The 21,359-nt window shown below is 32.4% G+C and overlaps 1 protein-coding gene across 1 annotated transcript in view; it reads right to left on the reverse strand.

Moving 5' to 3' along the window:
- The window catches only part of LOC127701706 (dynein axonemal heavy chain 8-like), a 166,696-nt gene that overhangs the window by 24,678 nt on the left and 120,659 nt on the right, over positions 1-21,359 (reverse strand). The window contains exons 66-74 of the mRNA XM_052205709.1: positions 19,962-20,089; positions 14,367-14,535; positions 13,379-13,534; positions 12,473-12,628; positions 10,528-10,617; positions 7,984-8,076; positions 7,598-7,702; positions 5,925-6,063; positions 2,619-2,733 (exon numbers count right to left, since the gene is read on the reverse strand). Coding sequence (XP_052061669.1) covers positions 2,619-2,733; positions 5,925-6,063; positions 7,598-7,702; positions 7,984-8,076; positions 10,528-10,617; positions 12,473-12,628; positions 13,379-13,534; positions 14,367-14,535; positions 19,962-20,089 — 1,151 coding nt within the window. The remainder of the gene's footprint in view (positions 1-2,618; positions 2,734-5,924; positions 6,064-7,597; positions 7,703-7,983; positions 8,077-10,527; positions 10,618-12,472; positions 12,629-13,378; positions 13,535-14,366; positions 14,536-19,961; positions 20,090-21,359) is intronic.

Raw genomic sequence — 21,359 nt, forward strand, 5'->3', positions numbered from 1 at the left:
GTTAAAATCAAACTAAGTTTAATTTTGGACCCTTTGGACCTTTATGTAGACCAATTTGAAAACGGAACCAAAAATTAAGAATCTAAATACACGGTTAGATTCGGCATATCAAAGAACCCCATTAATTCAATTTTTTATGAAATCAAACAAAGTTAAATTATGGACCCTTTGGACCTCAATGTGGACCAATTTAAAAACGGGGCCCAAAATCCAAAAACTAAATACACGGTTATATTCAGCATATGAAAGAACCCCATATATTCAATTTTTGTTGAAATCAAACAAAGTTATATTTTGGACCCCGATTTGGACCAACTTGAAAACTGGGCCCATAATCAAAAATCTAAATACATGGTTGGATTCAGCATATCAAAGAACCCCATATATTCAATTTTTGTTGAAATCAAATAAAGTTTAATTTTGGACCCCGATTTGGACCAACTTGAAAACTGGGCCCATAATCAAAAATCTAAATACATGGTTAGATTCAGCATATCAAAGAACCCCATATATTTAATTTTTGTTGAAATCAAACTAAGTTTAATTTTGGACCCTTTGGACCTTTATGTAGACCAATTTGAAAACGGAACCAAAAATTAAGAATCTAAATACACGGTTAGATTCGGCATATCACAGAACCCCAATAATTCAATTTTTGATGAAATCAAACAAAGTTAAATTTTGGACCCTTTGGACCTCAATGTGGACCAATTTAAAAACAGGGCCCAAAATCCAAAAACTTAATACATGGTTAGATTCAGCATATTAAAGAACCCCAAGAATTCAAGAATAAAACCCCATTGAAATTGATCAAGAAATAAGCAATTTATACAAAGTATATTCTTTTGCACAATACTGTGCAATTGAATATTTCTTGCTATTGCGCAATACTGTACAATTGACAATTTCTTGCTATTGCGCAATATTGTGCTATTGGAAATTTCTTGCTATTGCGCAATACTGTGCAATTGAAGATTTCTTGCTATTGCGCAATACTGTGCAATTGAAGATTTCTTGCTATTGTGCAATACTGTGCAATTGAAAATTTCTTGCTATTGCACAATACTTATTGTATAATAATTTACACATCCTGTTTGGTGTGTATTTCCTACCATATCATTATTATTTGCTTTTAAATATAAATCAGAAATAACCAACTTAAAATGGAAAATTTTAAAAGAAAAAAAAAAGGAAAAAAAGAAAAAAAAAGAAAACCCCCCCCCCCCAAAAAAAATTTTTTTTAACCCCCTTATGATTCATCACCCCCAAACTCAATCCCAGCCTTCCCTTTGTGGTATGGTATCTTGCAGTACAATTTCAGAGAGATCCATACAATTGAACACAAGTTATTGTCTGGAAACTAGAAAAATGCTTACTTTTGGCCCCCAATTCCTAAACGTTTCGGGCAATTACCCCCAAACTCAATTCCAGCTTTCCCTTTGTGATATGGAACCTTGTAGTACAATTTAAGAAATATCCAAACACTTACACACAAGTAATTGTCATGAAACTAGAAAAATAATTGTTTTTTGCCCCTTTTTTGGCCCCTAATTCCTAAAATTTTGAGGCAATTACCCCCAAAATCAATTACAGCCTTCCCTATGTGATATGGAACCTTGTGGTACAATGTCAGAGAGATCCATACACTTACACACAAGTTATTGTCTGGAAGTTACAAAAATGCTTATTTTTGGCCCCTAATTCCTTAACTGTTGGTACCATAACCCCCAAAATCAATCCCAACCTTCCTTTCGTGGTATTGAACCTTATGGTAAAATTTCATGGAGATCCATTAACTTAAACTAAAGTTAGAGTGCGAAAACCAATGTGTCTTCGGACGACGCCAGACGACGCCGGACGACGACGCCAACGTCATACCAATATACGACCAAAAAATTTTTAATTTTTGCGGTCGTATAAAAAACTTGCATTTTACCCCTGTGTTCTATTTTTAGCCATGTCGGCCATCTTGGTTGCCAGGGTCATCGGACACATCTAAAAAAAAACTAGATACCCCAATGTTGAATGTGACCAAGTTTGGTTAAATTTGGCCCAGTAGTTTCAGAGGAGAAGATTTTTGTAAAAGTTAACAGACGACGACGACGACGATGAAAGACGGAAGCCAAGTGATGAGAAAAGCTCACTTAGCCTTTTGGGCCAGGTGAGCTAAAAATCAATAGTTTAGGCAAGAAACAATACTATTCTATCTAAATTTTAAGTGTTTCAAGCTACCTCGATGGCCGAGTGGTCTAAGTACTCAAACTACTGTATCAATAGCCTGTCAACACTGAGGTTGTGAGTTCGAATCTGGCACGGGGCAGGTGCACTAGACTCCAATCTTAATTGACTAGAATTGTCAGTTTTCGTACTGAAGGTCGGTCGTTCTCTCAAGGTACTCCAGCTTCCTCCACTAATAAAAACTGAACACCACGAAAGAGCACGATAGTGTTGAAAGTGGCATTAAACACAAATTAATCAATCTATCAAGTGTTTCAAAATAATTGTAAATAAAGTAATTATTGTATCTTGAAATCAAAATAAGTACAAATTACTTGGTATTTTTATAAGATAAAAGTTATTAATATAGTTCCCTCCAAATTGAGTTAAATTAAGTTTACCTGGCCATAGAAATGTCAAATATACCAAGGAACTGTTTCAATGAGATCTGATACATTCTGTTTACATTACTCATGTCACAAATCAAGAAATACAAAATGCTTCCTCTTGTGGCAACTGAAAAGAGAAATAAACAGCTGCACCATGAGCAAATATATTGAACCCTTATTTTGACTATTGAAGTCCTATAACTCTGGAACTACAAACCTAAAATTATTTAAAATTGAAATGGTAGCTTTTACTTAATTGTAAGAATTTTATGAAAGGAGAAGATATGATAAGGACACTTTTCTGGCCCCTAGAATTCTAAAATCAAAATAGACATCAGTATTTATACTTTAGAATTTTGTCTTGCATATTTGGTTTTGGCTTCAATTTTCTTGAATTTAGAGCAAAACTGCATTAACTGCCAAAATAGTCTCATTAAAAGATCTTATCAATAATATTTAGATATAAACAACAGTTTAATAAAAAAAAATCTTTTGCTACAAGATGTTTTAACACAGATGTTAATGTGTGTAAAATAAACATCTATTTTAGTTCTTTTACAAACTAATATAAATAAAATGAATTGTGGGTCAGGTATATTTTTGACTATTTTGCATAATGAACTAATCATAGTAAAGCTTTTAAATAAACTATTCAGCATATGAAATTACCATAAGATGTGAGCTGATATGAGGTATTGATCATTTAAAAGACTGGAGTTCCATTCAAATAAAGTGTGACATTTTCCAAAGATTTTGCTTCAATAGTGATATTAAAACTTATCCCAGATGCAAGTGCCATGTACAGACCTGTTTACCCCCTTTAAGATAATAGTGTAGTTTATACATTTAGAAAGTGTAGTTTTCAATATTTAGGTGTAGTTTTATTGAAGGCTGTATTGCTACCTGAATAATATATGCCAGTGAATTTTTTTGTGGGGTTGCCCCCCCCCCCCCCCCCAAGAAAATTTTGAAAAGAAGTTGTCCTTTCATGCAATTTGATAGTATTTTGAGGTAAATGCTAAGACATCAAGCAATTTTTTACTAATCTCCTTTCATGAGACAAAAAATTATCTTGATTGTTGTTCAATGTTGTCTTGTCTTGTCATATGAACTTATAGTGTATGATACAACTTATTGTTTTAAGTTTGTGTTAAATCTCTAAAGCATCATGAATATAGCCTGGCATCACAATATATGTTACTAATTGAAAACGTTTGAACAGTTCAACTTTTAATAATAAGTCAGTAAAACAAAAATGACTAGATTTTGTGCACTTGAAAAGTCCGTTAGTCATAACCTGTAGTGTACAAATTGGTATCCTTTCTTGGATGAATCGAGACACTTCCAAATCTCAGCATATTCCTGCCTAAAATGTTTTGCTTGTTTTTTTCATTTTCCCCTTTAAGGTTTCCTCCATGATACTTTCGTTTCACACCATGTGTCTAATTGACTTTCATGATCACCAGAGTGTTTGTAAGACATACTTATATAATCATTATCAAGCACGTAAAAGACAAAGACTAAGTTTTGCGTTCAGATAACTTCCTTTAGACACAAATTTTTTTTTTTTTTTTGTAACATCTTTGAAAGCATAGAAATGACCTATTTGGGCGTAGAGCGTTATTTTCAACTTTTTTTCACTTGCATTTTCATGCTCCAAACAATAACAAAATTTCATAAAGGGTTCCACGGAACCCTGTGTCTTGCCTATGATTGCTGCTGTCAGTGTAAAAGTGTAATGTTGACTTAAAAAGTGAGTCCATTTATCAGTAAAGTACAGAATTAAAAAAAAAAATTCAAACTTTTTCTTTAGATGCTGTTTCTTGGTCTTGAAGATGAGCTTCTGTCCAATTTTCATAACAATCCATAAAGGTTTACAAACTTATCATGTCCACAAAAATTTAATCCCAGACTGTCTGTAAATGTTAACTGTAAACTAGAGGCTCTCAAGAGCCTGTGTCACTCACCTGTATCCACTGTGTTTTTTTTTTGGAAATCATGTAAAATAAGGTTAAAATCATAATAAACAGTATTAGATACCCTAATAATGATTGAGGCCAAGTTTGGTTTAATTTGGCCCAGTAGTTAAATTAAAAGCAGGTCATCCCATTATAGTCTTACAATAGTTACTAAAGACCCCTTATCATTATTTAAATTAGTTTTCAAGTTGTGACCATTTGAAATTTTTTGTTTTTACAATTTTCCCTTAGACTTCTATAGTAAACCCCTATGTTCTATTATTAGCCATGGCTGCCATGTTGGTTGGATGACAGGATCATTGGATACATTTTTCAATCAAGATATCCTATTGAAAATTGTGGCTAAGTTTAATTCTATTTGGCCCAGTAGTTTCAGAGGAGAAGATTTTTGTAAAAGATGACAAAAATTTACGAAAAATTGTAAAAAATTGACTTTAAAGGGCAATAACTCCTGTTGGAGTCAATTGACAATTCTGGTCATGAAACTTATTTGTAGATCTTACTTTGCTGAACAATTTTGCTGTTTATGGTTTATCTCTATCTATTATAACATTCCAGATAAAAACCAAAAACTGCAAAATTTCCTTAAAATTACCAATTCAGGGGCAGCAACCCAACAACTGGTTGTCTGAAGTGTCTGAAAATTTCAGGGCAGATAGATCTAGTTTCAGAGGAGAAGATTTTTGTAAAAGTTAATGGACGACGGACGCCAAGTGATGAGAAAAGGTCACTTGACCCTTTTGGGTCAGGTGAGCTAAAACTAAGTCCATCTATCAGAAAAATACTGAAAATGAAAATATATTTTCAGAAGTTTGCTTCAGTCATTACCTCTTAATCATAAAAAAGCTTCTGCTAAAGTTTCATAAAATTCTATGAAGGTTTGACAAAGTATTTGATGTGGAACAATCTTTCACCCCAGACTGTACCTGCTTGTTAACGGAAAAAAAAAAGTCCATTTATCAGTAAAATATGGAAAAATGAAAATAAATATTTTCAAAATTTTGCTCTGGATACTGTATTTTGGTCATAAACAAGCTTCTGTCCAAATTTCATAAAATTCCATGAAGGTTTGACAAATTTATTGATGTCTAAAAAAACTTTAACCACAGACTGAACCTAAATGTTGATGCCGCTGACTGAATCTAGGATCGCTATGCCTCGCTATCGCGACATAAATGTTGCAGGCTCGACAAAAATATAAATGTCAATTCAATGAAAAATAACCTTTTTGATTTTCACGCCATATTCTGATTATATGCAAGACTAAATAAATTGGTGTGAATTATAAATTATAAACAAAACAGTAAATTAAATAATACTAGTATAAGGTAGATTTTACCAGGTCTGAATTCTTCTCTTGCTTCATTGATCTTAATTTCTGTTTCAGCAGCTACGAACAATTTTTCACTCACTTCAGCAGCTGTCACTTTTGTTGTAGACAAAACTTGAATCAAAGATTCATCATCTACTAGAGAACCCTTAAAAAGACATCATATATATTAGTATGTAAAACTACTGTGGGTGCATTACAATTCCTGGAGTTAGTGGGTACAGGTAAACTACACATTTAAATGTTCAACGAAGTACTAATTATCTTAATATTTTGAATACAAACCTTATCCAAACCATGAAATCTACAAAAATAAAAATTTTCCTTATTCCACGAATAATTGGTAGCCATGAAAATAAATGAATCCACAGTATTGTTTACAGGTACTAAATATACTTTACAAAAAAGCTTGCTTTGAAAAGATATTGCATATACAAGAGAATTTAATATGAGACATTTGATACATATATTTCAAACAAAACAAGAATGAAAGTTCTATCTAGGCTTGTACTATTCTAAGGAAAATGTTATATTTGGGAGTACTCCAGAAAATGGGTCTACAGTTTTGATTTTTCTCATGCAACTGAATTCATCCAAGGTCTGATTAGAAGAAAACTTTTATCTAAATCTGTAGGAGGATCTTACAAGAAATGAAAACATTTTCATTCAACAACAGATTAAATAATAAGGATAATTTCAAACATTAAATTTTTTTTGGTTAAATATCAGTATGATCACTGTAAGCATTAACTTTTGGGACTGTGTTTGATACAATTTATTTGCTGTTATAAATTATTGTTGTTTATGATCTTATTCTGTGTGTTCTATCATTAAAAGAGTGCAGCTTTTATTAAGTGTTACATTTTGTATTTGTAGGTAACATGGGTAGAGAAAATAAGTACACTACAAAAAATTATACTTTAATTAGCAGTGCATTTGTAAAACATAATGCTAGAGAATGATAATGTGTAAACTGTAATAAGAAATAAAGGAAGGTTATATCACACATATTAGTCAAAAGGACTAAGATACACTAGTAGTAAGTTAGTGAATGTATGGATAACAATCTGGCATCAGATGTATATTCAGCACTACAATATCTAAGCAAGAGAGCAAGCAGGGATAAAAATATTGGACAACACCACAACCAAGCATACAACAATGAGAAATAAAGAATAGTCTCCAGGGATGACTTTATATACCTACCTTTTATATTCTCATCTTACAAAACTAAAAGTAATGAAAAACTAACATGTGTAATAATAATATATTCAATAACAAAATTTTTTTTACTAATTGATTGGTTTCATTTTAGAAATGCAAATAATATTTTTTTTTTTTTTGCTGCCCTAAAGTTGGTCATCTGGTGTAAAAAGCTTCAATTTTGCCGATTTTTTGTCCTATTTCATGACCTGGGAGACTGATAGGATGGCGATGCTGATAGATGTCTCTCACTGTAGTTTGCATGTTGAGTGAACCCATGTAAATACATTAACCTTAAAAGTGCTTAGGTCAGGGTGAAACTGATCTGGGTACGGCAGTCTCAAGAAGGTAATTTCCAGTAGTGGTAGAATATCTTTGATATTTATAATGGCAAAAGGTATCCTAAGAAATGGACCTAAAATAAAAACTTTCTGCTACTTGATGGTGGCAGTGCATATAAACCAATGATAAAGTTTTACCTTAGTACTGGTTAGCTTGTACAATAAATTATCTTCTAGTTCTTGCATTTTTCTTTTATTCATATTAACATCCATCATCAACTTAGCTCTGTCAGCTTCCAATTCCTGCAATCATAAGGTTAGTCACAATTCATAATATATTTGTATAATTCTATAATGCTTTAACGCATTAATTTCCATACACTAATAAATCACTTAGGACTATTTCAGGAAAAGATGTATGGAAAAGGGGGAGGGGTTTGACTATAAATCATTTAACAATATAAATGGATGAAGGGGTTCAATATGTTTCTCACAATATAAATAATAGATTTTTTATTTCCTATAATTTTGAATTGAAGTTATATGGTTGAGCAGTCACCCCTTTTTTTCCTTCCCAAGCTTACACTTTTTTCTGTAAGTATGACACGTCCAAGCAGCTGATCTTCCAAACCTTTCATTGTTACTGTGAAGTCTATTATAGATGTCCTGGCACTGACCTGTAAGATTAAAGTTATTTACATTAGTCTTCTATACTTCCATTTGTAATTAGGACTTTATATCATTTAATATCAATGATAAATCAAGTTGCTTGTGGGTATAGAATGCTCTCGTTTTGCAATATTGAAAATTCAAAATAAAACATTGAATTGTATTAATTATAAATTTGAGTTGGAGTTATCTTCCTTTGTTCATGATTGTACATTTGTAGATCTTGTAATTCTTAATTAAAAAGTTTTCTTGAGAAGTATGGTAATTCAAATACACATCACTGGTAACTTGAATATCAAATACTACATATCATTAACAAATTGCATGGCATTATGAAATTTAACAAAAACATTTTTTTTAAAGTTCCAGTCCTCTGTACTGTTTGACAAAACACATAAGAGAAGCCCACCCCTCCAAAGTTGCCATTTTTTTTTCTCTAATTTCATTATTCAATGTTCAAATTTGGGCTTTAACCCTTTCCAGGCGAACGATGCCTTGAGGCATTGCCACTCCTGCACCGATGGTAGGCGGATTCATGAAAATGGTTATGTAACAAGCTTCTTGTTCCGCCCCCATCAACTTTAGCATAATAAAGCGATATATTCTGAAAACGGTAGATTTCATAGTTTCTTTTAAGTTACTTTTTGCTTCAGGAAAGTAGAAGATAACAAGGAAACGACTGAAAATCAAGTGATTTTTGTTTTCAAAATCTGCCGCCATTTTCATCAATGTGGGACAAACCAAGACGAAACATATACAAGTATTTTCATGTTTAAAAATCAACTTTTTCAAGAGGAAACAACATAAGCAGATCGGTTATTAATTCTTACATTTCTCAAAGTTTGTAAAAGTATTTAATTTTTGCAAACAGGGGCTGCTTTCTGGTTGTTGTGTTTGTTGACACTAACAAGGGGTCAATATACTTTCGTTTTTGTCTGCAAGAACTCAATTGAACATACGATTTAAGCCAATCATACTTTTCACATTGTTTCAAGGGTCAAATTCCTTTTAAGGAAAGTCTAAATAAAGCTAACCAACTGTGTTCCTTCTTTGTAAAATTATGTCCGACTTGTAGTAACTAGAGGCCCTCAAGAGCCTGTGTCGCTCACCTGATTCTACTTTCATGTAAAAATAGATTAAAATCATAACAGATACCCTAATAATGATTGAGGCCAAATTTGGTTTAATATTGGCACCATAATTTAATAAAAAAAATCCTGGTGGCCATCTTGAACAGTAAATCGGCAACAAAGTAGCAACACTTCATCAGCACCTCATAAGGAACATTTATGCCATGTTTGGTTTCATTCCATTCAGTGCACCTCTAGAAGAAGCATTTGTATGTATTTTCCATTGGGTCTTATGTTAAACTAAGTCCCCTGCTGGTGGCCATCTTGGATGATGGTTTGGTTAAAAAGTAACAACACTTGGTCAGCACCTCATTAGGAACATTCATGCCATGTTTGGTTTCATTCTATTCAGTGGTTCTCTAGAAGAAAACATTTGTATGTATTTCCCATAGGGTCCTGTGTTAAACTTACTCCCCCTGCTGGCAGCTATCTTGGATGACAAATCAGCTACAAAGTAACAACACTTGGTCAGCACCTCAAAAGAAACATTCATACCATGTTTGGTTTCAACCCATTAAGCGGTTTTCTAGAAGAAGACATTTGTATATATTTCCCATAGGGTCCTTTGTTAAACTAAGTCCCCACTTGGCAGCCATATTGGTTGATGGATTTGCTACAAAGTAACAACACTAGGTCAGCACCTCATAAGGAACATTCATTCCATGTTTGGTTTCATTCCATTCAGTGGTTCTTCAAGGTTCTTCAAAAGAAGACATTTGTATATATTTCCCGTAGGGTCCTTTGTTAAACTAAGTTCCCCGTTGGCAGTCATCATAGATGATGGATTTGCTACAAAATTTATCTTTTTGAAAAAAAAATGGTATTGTCATGTATAATTAACCATTTTGCTACAATCCTTACATAGAAAAGTGTACTACTGTCGAGTTTGACACTGATGTTTTGAGAAACAACGAAGATACGAAAGTATTTCCTACAACGTCACTTTTTCTCCCTGCACATGGCAAATTAATTCAGGCCAGGCAAACTGCACCTTAAATTTTAACAGGCCACACAAAGTCGTAGAAAAAAAACAAATCAGTAAGGAAAGTGTTAACTGAACTGTACCTTAAACCTGATGAACATAAAAATATATAGTCCTAGTTTTAGGGGACATCCATGAATATTTCGAATTGTATAAAAATCAAGGAAAATATGTTGTTACATACAAACTTCAAGGGAATTGTGAAAATTTCAAAGCAAGCATATCAGCTAGCATGTGAATTTGGTCTCCTTCACTTCTCCCTTAGGAGTCCATGGTGTCTTCCTACAGTGACATGACTTCTCCTTGTTTTTAAGTGTGTTGACCATTGTATAATATAAAGAACTAACCTCTGGTGTGTAAGCTGGATTGGCTAACTTTGTGGTCATGTACAAATAAAAACTTTGCATAACATCACATTCCTTATCTCCAACTTTCACCTAAACATAAACCAATTATATTAATTGTTTACATGTTGAATGGTTTTTAGTAAATTGTAAACTTTATTTTATTTGCAAAGATATGCCAATATGCAATTGAGCTCTACCTTTCTGGTAACACTTATAATGAACATATTATTGCATGATACTTCTGGGCTGTAGTGAAATCATATCCAGATGGCCTCTATTTCACAATAGCAGTCTCAGCTCACATATTAACATTAAATTCAATTATTCTCCAAATGTGATATAAATAAGAAATCCCCAAAACTCAAAATTACTTGCTCAGCACAGTTCATAATCAACCTCAGTCAATCCAATTTCATCCTTCATGACAAGTGCAAATCATACTCTCATTGAAAAGATTATCAAAACTGTAAGTATCATACAAATGCATCAAGCCTTGAAGTTCTAAATAGAGCCTAACAGTAAACTGTTGAATATAATAACAAGTAACATAGTTAAGTTCTGCTCTCTGGTCAGGTTGTTGTCTCTTTCACACTTTCCCTGTTTCCATTCTCTATTCTATTCATTTATATGTATTATTTTTTCAGAGCAAAAAAGCATTGCACCCTTTTCAAAATGCTTTATGGTATGTCATGCCTCAAAAAGATTTCTCAATGCTGAAGGTTGGAAAGTATGCTTGTGTGTTTCATCTTAAGAAAGGTATCTATCCAAAATCGATTTTGAAATTATTTTTAACCATCTTCCCTCTGAAAACTCATAAAAGTGGAGTCAGGAGAAAACCAGAAATGGACCTATATGTAATAAAAGACCAAAAGTTCTAGCCCCCCGTTGCACATATTTTATCTATCCAGGGGCATTACTTATAGTAGACTATAAGTTTTATAAAAAATTGTACCTGTGAGAGGGCTAACGAGGCCATTTTCCGTAATTTTAATATTTCCAAGGGTCATAACTCTTTTAAAAAAAGTGGATCGTCCACCATTATAAAACTTGTCCGAGATATTGCTGATAATAACCTATAGTATAAGTTTTATAAAAACTGGCAAGAATTGTACCCCTGAGAGCGCTAACGAGGCCATTTTCCATAAATTTAATATTTCCAAGGGTCATAACTCTTTTAAAAAAAGTCTATCGTCCAACATTATAAAACTTATCCGAGATATTGCTGATATTAACCTATAGTATAAATTTTATAAAAATCTGGCAAGAATTGTACCCGTGAGAGCGATATCAAGGCCATTTTCCATAAATTTAATATTTCCAAGGGGCATAACTCTTTTTAAAAAAGTCGATCGGCCACCATTTTAAAACTTGTCCGAGATATTGCTGATATTAACCTATAGTATAAGTTTTATAAAAATCGGGCAAGAATTGTACCTGTGAGAGTGCTAACAAGACTGGACGGGCACCCGGTATTTCCATGCCCCCCACATTGCGTTAAGCAGGGGAAAATAACGAGATGTGGTATGATATCCAATAAGACGTCTATCCAAATGTAGTGGAATTTAAGCAACTAGAGGTCAACAAATGGCCTTCAAAAATGAGTGAAACACATACCGTATAGTCAGCTTTAAAAGGCCCCAGTCTGACAAAATTTGAAACAATTCAAACAAACAAAAAAACAATGGCCTTTGTGTTTACTGCCCCTTAGAACAAGGGCTAAATAAGAGGCATTCCTTTAAATAGACATTTTTCTTACTTTTCATTTAATCATAATAAAACTGTACCTAAAGCAACTCATAAATGAAACACAATCACAAGTGTTACAATCACATGGACATATATGATGTAGTTTATGGTTTTCAATACTTGTTGATGCATCTTACTTTTGTCTAATCACAGAACTACCATGAATTGTAACTGTATGATTTTTCTATTAAGTACTTACTTTGAAAGTTGATCCTGATTTGATAAAGTTTTTCTCTAGAACATTGTCTAATGCTGGATCAAGGTCTTCACCAATATCTTCCAACAAAAGTGGTCGTCCCAAAGAAAGACAGTCCTCAAGATGTGTTCGAAAGTATTTATGATTCAAGGATGTTACCTATAAAAAGATTAAAATCATAATTCATCAATACTTAAATGACTGAAATTGTCATGCAATTTATGATCAAAACACTTCTTTTTGTCAAGGTTTCAAATATTATCAATAGTTTTGTTTTCAAGCCATTCTTGAAGACAAGTCAGTGTCACATGATGAAATATTACCTAAATCTAAAACAATATTTCTTCCCATAAGATCATTATAACTGTAGAGTCTGATGTATAATGGGAAACCCAAAAATTCTTTGGATCAGGAAATAAAGTGGATTCACAATGTCCTTTTGTAAAAAAGGAACTGTGAAAGGAAAGTTTTCACTGAAATCAAGCTGTACCCTCTGTTATACCAAAAATGATTTGAAATGATTTGGATGAAAAGATTAAATAGTAGCTAGTGCAAGATGGGATTATGCAAGAAAAAGACAATCCTTAAAAAAGCCCTGTGGCTGTAACCTTGTACTTGATCTATCAATAAAATTTTGGAGAATAAATTCCAATTGGAATAATGACTTTGAATAAAAATATGATTTGCTATTGCCTTCAGGTCCAAACTACCAAAGGTAATCTGGCAGTTTCTTTGAAATCCAGACAAATAAACACCATGATCACTAGACTTTGCCATTCACCAAGCTGGAAGTATAATATGATGTCAAAGTTCACCCATACCTCTATCATATTGGAAAAAAACAAATATCAAAAAGAAAGATGTCCTTGTTTACCAATATAATGTTTGTTTACACTATAGTATAGTAACCTGTAATTCTCTTTCTTTCTCACGATTTTTAATCCAGTTTTTACCCTGCCCTTGTGGATCTATCAGCAATGGATATCTAGTGGCCTTTGTTGTAATGATACCATTCTGTACTGATAATTCATCATTTGGTAATCCTTGAATGTTCCATTCACCAATCTGAAAGTAAATATTTTTGGTGGAAGATTAAGTTTGTCAAGGACAAATAATTTGACACTTTCATCACTGATGTAACATTTTCCATGGGTTTTTATGGACAACAATGTGTGTATGCTCTAAAGGCGTACTGTGAATCGATTGTTGACAAGTGGTCTGCAAGAATGTGGGACTTGAAAAACATTTTACTTCAGGAATGAAAACATGAATTAAAACCAAAATAATGTTATTCCCTACTTTTTCACTTTATACTAAGATGTTTCGCCTTTGTTCACGGATTGACAATGCATAACAGCAATATTTGTTCTGTAAAAAAATCAATCATATTCTTTTTACTGTAATTACAATGAATTTTCAAATTTTACAAAATATGATTCTTCATTCAACATTTACAGCATCCATAAAACGTTCATTGAAAGAAATAAAAAAGACAAAATTCTGTCTTTTAATTTATTTAGTTGAAAGTTGAAAGGATAACTAACATGTTTAACCCTTCCTTATTATTTTTGTGCCTGTCCTAATTCAGGAGCCTGTATTTCAATGTATGTCATTTGTTGCCGTTTGTCATATTTGTTTTTCATTTATTGTTTTTAGCATAAACCAGGGCCATTGGATTGTTTCACAATTTGTCCAGCAGGGGCCTTTATAGCTTACTATACAGTATGTGCTTTGCTAATTGTTGAAGGCTGTTCAGTGACATATAGCAGTTTACATCCTTTAGTCTCTGATGGATAGTTGTCAATCGAACTAGATAACATCTTTTTGGTTTTTTTGTGTGTGTTATTTTCAAATTAGCAAAATAATGCAGTCCATATAGTTCTATCAAACATTTTACCGTTGTATTATCTACAAGCATGGTGATCAAATTTATATCTCCGGAAAATGGAATTTTTCTGGCAAACATTTCCTTTTGCCAATTTGTTATCAATTTATCTCTGAATTCTTGGTTGAATGGTCCAGAGTAAGACAGGAATCCAGTACAAAGAAGTATATCTCCCACTAATCTGTAAATATATTCTGTTTATTTTGAAAATCAACCCAATACAGATATGGAAAAATAGTCGTCAATGTCTGACATTATTGCTGAGCTTTAAAATTAAATTATGATACATGTCAATAAAGTATCCATAAAATATTGTCACGATCAGGTACCTTACGCTCACTATATATAATTAAAATAACGTACACATGAAACAAGGACCCTGTAGAGTTCTAAAAAAACAATCTTGTGTAGAAAAGGTAAAAACACACAGGGAGGTAGTTTATGTTCATTTTCTTTATAATACACATTATATATGATTCATGATAAGAGTGGTTATGTTACAAAATTTTATGGTATAAAGATGTATTGTGTAATTTTACACAAGTCTATGTCATTGTCATTGTTTGAAATGTGACATAAACAAACACTTTTTAGAACAATGGCAGATAGAGGCCATAATCGTTGTTCTCAGCTTACACAAGTCATACCAGCTTAAAAGAAGAGTCCATAGAATCCTCATAATCCATTTTGTAACACTTTTAATATACTGCGATGTCTGACTGTCTGAATAAAGAAATATTTTGTCTCAAGTTGATAACAAACTGACGTTCTAATCTAAATTTAGACGACACAATATTCATAGCTTTTTCTTGCGGTTCTCCACTTACAGACATATTTATGAAAATCTGTTCAGGTAGGAAACGGAAATATGACGTTTCCTGTAGAAATCGATTTCTGATGGGCTGATTGGTTATTGAGGTAACCATAGGAGACATCGTGATATGCACGAGGACAGAGCACGCGAAAATGATTATAAAACAACCTGCACAGGGTCAGTTAGGCAGTCTCGCTATAGGGCTCAAGGCGGAAATGTAGCCGAAATAAAAGGAACTGCTAGGCGAAAGGCAATTGCAGTTTTAATTACTTGTTTAAAAAGGGATATAAAGAAAGGTTTCTCAATATAAAGAAATTAATTTAATAAAACAAAAAAGGGTGTCTTTCACTTGTCCCTTGAATACATCATTAGTTGTGAACGTAGTTTCATACATAATTATTCGGGTTCAGAAAGACACAATTTGAATTTAAAGATATTTAGCTAAAGCAAATAAGTAATATTTAAAGAAATATATATAATTATTTCTTGTAACAGAAGTTCCTAAAAATAAAAGGATATATTTATTTGTCTAGATTAAGACAATTTTATAAATTATTGTAAAGTTCTTTACAATTTAACGAAGAATTTGAATAAGTGAATAGAGTAGTGTAATTACAAAAACTACTTTAAATTATTTACATTGACGAGTGTGGATTGACAAATCAGCATACTTGTAAAAATAATTGAGGCAATATGGCCCTTAATTACTGTACAAATAAAGAACGTGTCTGGTTAGAGATACATTAGAATTTGTACAGATAACAAATCAGATTTTTCTTTTGGATAAAAATAAACAAGTTATATTAGAATACTTGTACTGGCCAGCCAATTCCATCATACAGAAGAACTGAAATTTTAGGATACCTTGCTTTTCAGTATAGTAGATTAAAAGCGGATGTATCTTTGTTACAGTTAATAATAGACCTTCAATAAAAGAAAGAAGACTGTCTGTTTAAGGATTTATACAGTATCTTCACAAGAAGACTAACCGTTTTTATTTCCGTATCAGTACAAGGTGCCCAATATTTTTTCCACAGAAAAATACATTGTGCAAGAGGACCAGGCAGCTACCCAGAAATAGATTGACTATAATAAGATATTTTAATGTGTTACAAATTATAATTATTTCTGATACATGGTTAATAAATTATATATTGTATTGTAATGTTTATGGGTCATAGTAAATCCCCTTTTTCTCTTTTTAGATATTGTATATAACTAGGTTTGTCCGTTCAGTTTTCGCAGGGATCGTTTTTCTCGTGCTTGAGACTCAATGTCCAGACTTGGATATTTAAACCTCGTCTGGACAATATTTCTTTAGATTAGTAAGTAAGTTGTACTTTAAATTCCATTTTATTTGTTTTTAATGTTTGACTTAAATATTTGTTTCTTTACATTTGATATATTTTTTCGGTTTTAGAGTCAAACATTTCTAAATTCTTAAACCATTGTGGTGCCGTCAGCCTATTCATTTACCGTGGATTCTTTTTCTAGAATCAACGCTTCCTAAATCTCCCGCTGAAATGGACTCACCAAATTATATTCAATTGTTTCCTTTGTGTGTCTAATTTCATTAAGTTTGAATTAGCTAATTTACTGATTTCTGTTCACTAATGGAATTAATTTAAAAACTTACCTTTAATTTTTGTAATTTGTATATGCCTTCACTGGGAATTGAACCCTTCCTTGAAATCTGTTTTGAATGACTGACATCAACACATTGACGAAACCTCTCGGCTACCAATGGGTTACAACTTAGATGTCTATTTTATATGTATAAATGAACATAAGACACACAGGGGTTGTACCTTTATATATACACAATGGGCAGTCGTATAGTATGAGTTGGTAGCTGCGAGATTAGCATGCTTAAAATCAACGAGTTAAAAGATAGGGACTTGTCAGTTTAGGTTCGAATCCCTGTATTATCTCTATTGTCCCACTTCTGTTTTTTTTTCCTAATTTTGCATGTTATAGTGGATATTTTTGTAATAATATCGTGTTTTACCGTTTATTTTTTGGATTATTATTGGCTATTTCACATGTTTGAAACAAAAATGATTACATTCTATTTGTCAATTTTTGTTGTATAAATATAGTATGATTTCATCTGTTTTACTACATAATTTTACAAATATTTGTTCGCAAATTCCTATGCTAGAAAATCGTGATGTGCCTAGAGTGCTAGAAATTTTGGTAACATACTTATTATATATCCTTTATATATGCTCTTTGGTCGGGTTGTTGTCTCTTTTACACATTCCCCATTGCCATTCTCAATTTTATTAGAAATAAGTTCGAATATGTCTTATTTTGTAAAAACAGATAATATTCAGATGCCTGATAATATAAAGATCTTTAAAGGTAGCAGTGTTTTATTGTATTTTGTTAACCAGTTAATTGTGATCTGAGAATTATCAATGCATCGTTGGACACGATAACATGGTTATTCAAACTCACTTACAATACCTTCTAATTAAGAAAAGGCTTTAATTTTGAAAAGAAATTAACACAATAGTTTAAGTTATAGATACAATGGATAAGCGTAGATTCATGAAAAACAAATCAATCGCCCTCCAGGCTCATGGTTTCTTTTTCAAGAATCCACGCTTATCCATTGTATCTTTATAACATAATTTACGTTTCCGTTTCAAAAAAATAGAAAGAATTGTACACTTGCTCTGATTTATAAAGAGATGGGGTACATTTTGGTAGTGATATTGAGGAAGATGGTTATCCGAGGGATATTTTAGAGTAACGGTCGTCAATCTTCGGAATTATTCGAGCCTTACTCTGGAATTAAATTTTGTATTATCGCATGTTCTTTTTTAAGGTCTTGAACTGGTAAATGCTACTGAATAATGTGTTTAAGACATTGCTCTGGTTGGACTGAGAATTAAACGGGAATAGATTTAATGTGATGTGTTTTTTTTTTAATGGACTGACTTTGGTTCCTGGTACATGGAATTACGAGGTTCATGTTCTAGTCTAACAAAGTCGGTGGGAACCAGTGGGTATATTTATTTTCTCTCAGAAGGTGGGACGTCACGAACTTGATTGATTGAATTTAGTTTTTGTTAAGGAAGACTAGCGTACAGCTCTTAATATTTTAAGTAAACAGACACGTCTAAATCTCTTGGTGTGAATATATTTATTTTAATCAATTTTATAGCACTAAGGCCAAACACTTTCCTTGTACTTGGTTTATTTACTATGGGTATTTTTTACTGCAAATGCCCCGTTTTATCCTATAAGGTGAGGTTCGAAAATGTATTGAAATTTTAGGATTAAAATTTCATATGGAGATACCGCGATATTGTGTATCATTGTCTTTGTCTATTGAATATGAAACTGTTTTATGAATCTTGGTTATTTGTTATATGAGCGAATACTTTGCTTGGCGCAATCGTCGCCTCTTGTCATTTCTAGGTTTCTGGCACCTGTCAGTTGTTGTATTGTGTTGGATCTTAGTATTGTTAGTATGCTGTCCGAAGACCTGGAGTGAAAGCACAGGCCAAACCCTCTCTACCAGTAACGTAAATGGATGAGCTAGCAGGGTATAATTACATGAGACAAAATATGAACGGAATATCCGTTTACATAGAAAAACCCGTTTACGTTACAGTATATCCATTTTTTTCATTTATATTCACCAAAAGCCAGAGACTTGACAATCCTTTATAAGTAACAGAGTGCTGTGGCTATAATAATAGTTCTTCCTATATATATTATTTTCTTGTGTATTGGTGTAACTTTGACAGGTAAAACAATAAACAGTCAAAAGTCCCACTTTTATATGAATTGTTTTGATACAGTTAGTCTGTTAGAGGTGCACAAGAACTAAACATAGCCCTACTGATAGTCAGACAAGGGTTAAAAATCTTTGAGTGGAACAATAAATTAAAAGATCCAAGCTCAAAGCACAGTCACACTATTATGAAAACCTCTGTTTAACTCCATTTCAAAGGGGTAAAACTTTATAACAGTTAAAAATAAGGAACAAGGTACAATTTTTGGCAAAATTGGCCATAATATGAATAGTGTTTGAAATTAACTCAAATTTGTCGATATTAAATGTTGAATGTATGTACTTAAATAAAACATTGGAAAGGAAGGACAGATTGACCTCCCAAAAAGATATCTTCACAGGAATTGTATTTCATGTTTATCTACTTCCTGAAAAATAATTTGGGCAATTCTTGTGGTCTTTACTATTTTGACTGAAATGTTCATCAAATTAGCCTTTTTTTGTGTGTGCTAAAATTGGGTAAATCACCACTATGATGTCACTTCAATGACACCACAATCAAAACTAAATTAGATTTTTATTTTCAAAAAGGCCTACATATAGTGGGTAAGAATGTAACCAATAATTGTTTCGTCCGATTATTTTATTTTTTGGCCAATTTACAGGACCAAATAAGGACCAGAATGTACCTTCTCCTTTGAATTACAATTCATTGCAGAGTAGTAATGTTACAAAATTATTTAGTCGTTATCAAAAAGAAAAACTTAAGTTATCTGGAAGCTAAAGGACAGATACAAAGCCAGGACTTCATATTAACTGCAATTTTTTAGGAGAAGCATAAAAATGATCATATTTGCATCATTTTATGTGAACATCAGAGAAATTATAAATAAATTGAAACAACATGATTTTAAGAAAAAGGCTTTTGAGGCTGTAACCATGTGAACTAATGGAGAATTTATTTGGTTATGTACATGTCCTTAAATTTTATCTCAATAATTATTAAACAGAACTGTCCTCCTCAAATGTAAGAAACTAAGCCTACCTTTCTATCTGTGATTTGAATTGTTTACTTTGTTCAGTCCATCTGATTTTCTCTCCACCAAGACCACCAATCAGAGCAGAAGCAGCTGACATCCTTCTCCTACAGGATTCAGCATCTTCCAATAATTCCTTTAAAACAATAACATCAAATTAATTCATATAACCTCTCACTGAATTTGTTTCTACTGTAATTTATTCTAAAATACAAGTCTTACTTTAGGCAAGAAAATTAAGATACTAGAAGGATTTTGTATGACTCACCTGGCATATTTATTATTTCCTTGTATATCAAACAAGTAAAAATGTGAGCTACTGCTCACTGATGATACCCCCGCCGAAAAATTTTGGGTAACAGGAAGTTGTTGAGTGATGAATCTAAAAACGCATCACACGGTGTAACTTACTTATATAAACCCTGAAACCAAATTTCAAAATCCTTGTCAAGTAGTTCCTGAGAAAAATGTGACGAAAATTTTCAACTTGGCTATCATGTGTAAAATAATACAAGTGTTCGGTAAACAGGAAGTTGTTGAGTGATGAATCTGAAAACGCATCACACGGTGTAACTTACTTATATAAACCCTGAAACCAAATTTCAGAAATCCTTGTCAAGTAGTTCCTGAGAAAAATGTGATGAAAATTTTCAACTTGGCTATCATGTGTAAAATAATACAAGTGTTTGGTAAACAGGAAGTTGTTGAGTGATGAATCTGAAAACGCATCACACGGTGTAACTTACTTATATAAACCCTGAAACCAAATTTCATAAATCCATGTCAGGTAGTTCTGAGAAAAATGCGACGAAAATATTCATGGGACGGACGGATGGACTGACGGAAGGACAGACAGAGGTAAAACAGTATACCTCTCCTTTTTTAAAGCGGGGGTATAAATATGAACAAAAATTACCATGATGTTCTTTATAATTACATTACATTACATATATGTTTCATAAGAATTCATGCTTCATACAAAATGTGCTTCATTCATCGCTTGTTACACCCCAATAAAACTACAAAAAGCATTAAATTCAATCCTCAAATGAATATCATTCAATTATCCATGCCAGACTGATTTTAATTCTACCCTGGGATTTTCAGTAAAAAGGAATGTCCCAAAGGTTTCTGAATCAATGGTGATATATGTGAGCATAATAACTGGGTTAAATTGTATTCTATCAGATGATCACAACATTATGAATCTAACTAAATGGTTCTACAATCCTCATTTTTATTAAGTTTATAAAGCTACCGATGAGAAATATTTAGAAAATTGACAATGAAAAATTTCCTCTTCCACATGTTTTTCATCAAGTTGAACTAAGTAATAAATTTTGTCAAGCTTGGTTCATGTCACCACAGTACTTTCTTTCAGAGAGAAAATCTGATCTTCCAACTTC

The sequence above is a fragment of the Mytilus californianus genome, unplaced genomic scaffold (genome assembly GCF_021869535.1).
Source record: "Mytilus californianus isolate M0D057914Y unplaced genomic scaffold, xbMytCali1.0.p SCAF_5, whole genome shotgun sequence".
In the NCBI taxonomy this organism is placed as follows: Eukaryota; Metazoa; Mollusca; class Bivalvia; order Mytilida; family Mytilidae; genus Mytilus; species Mytilus californianus.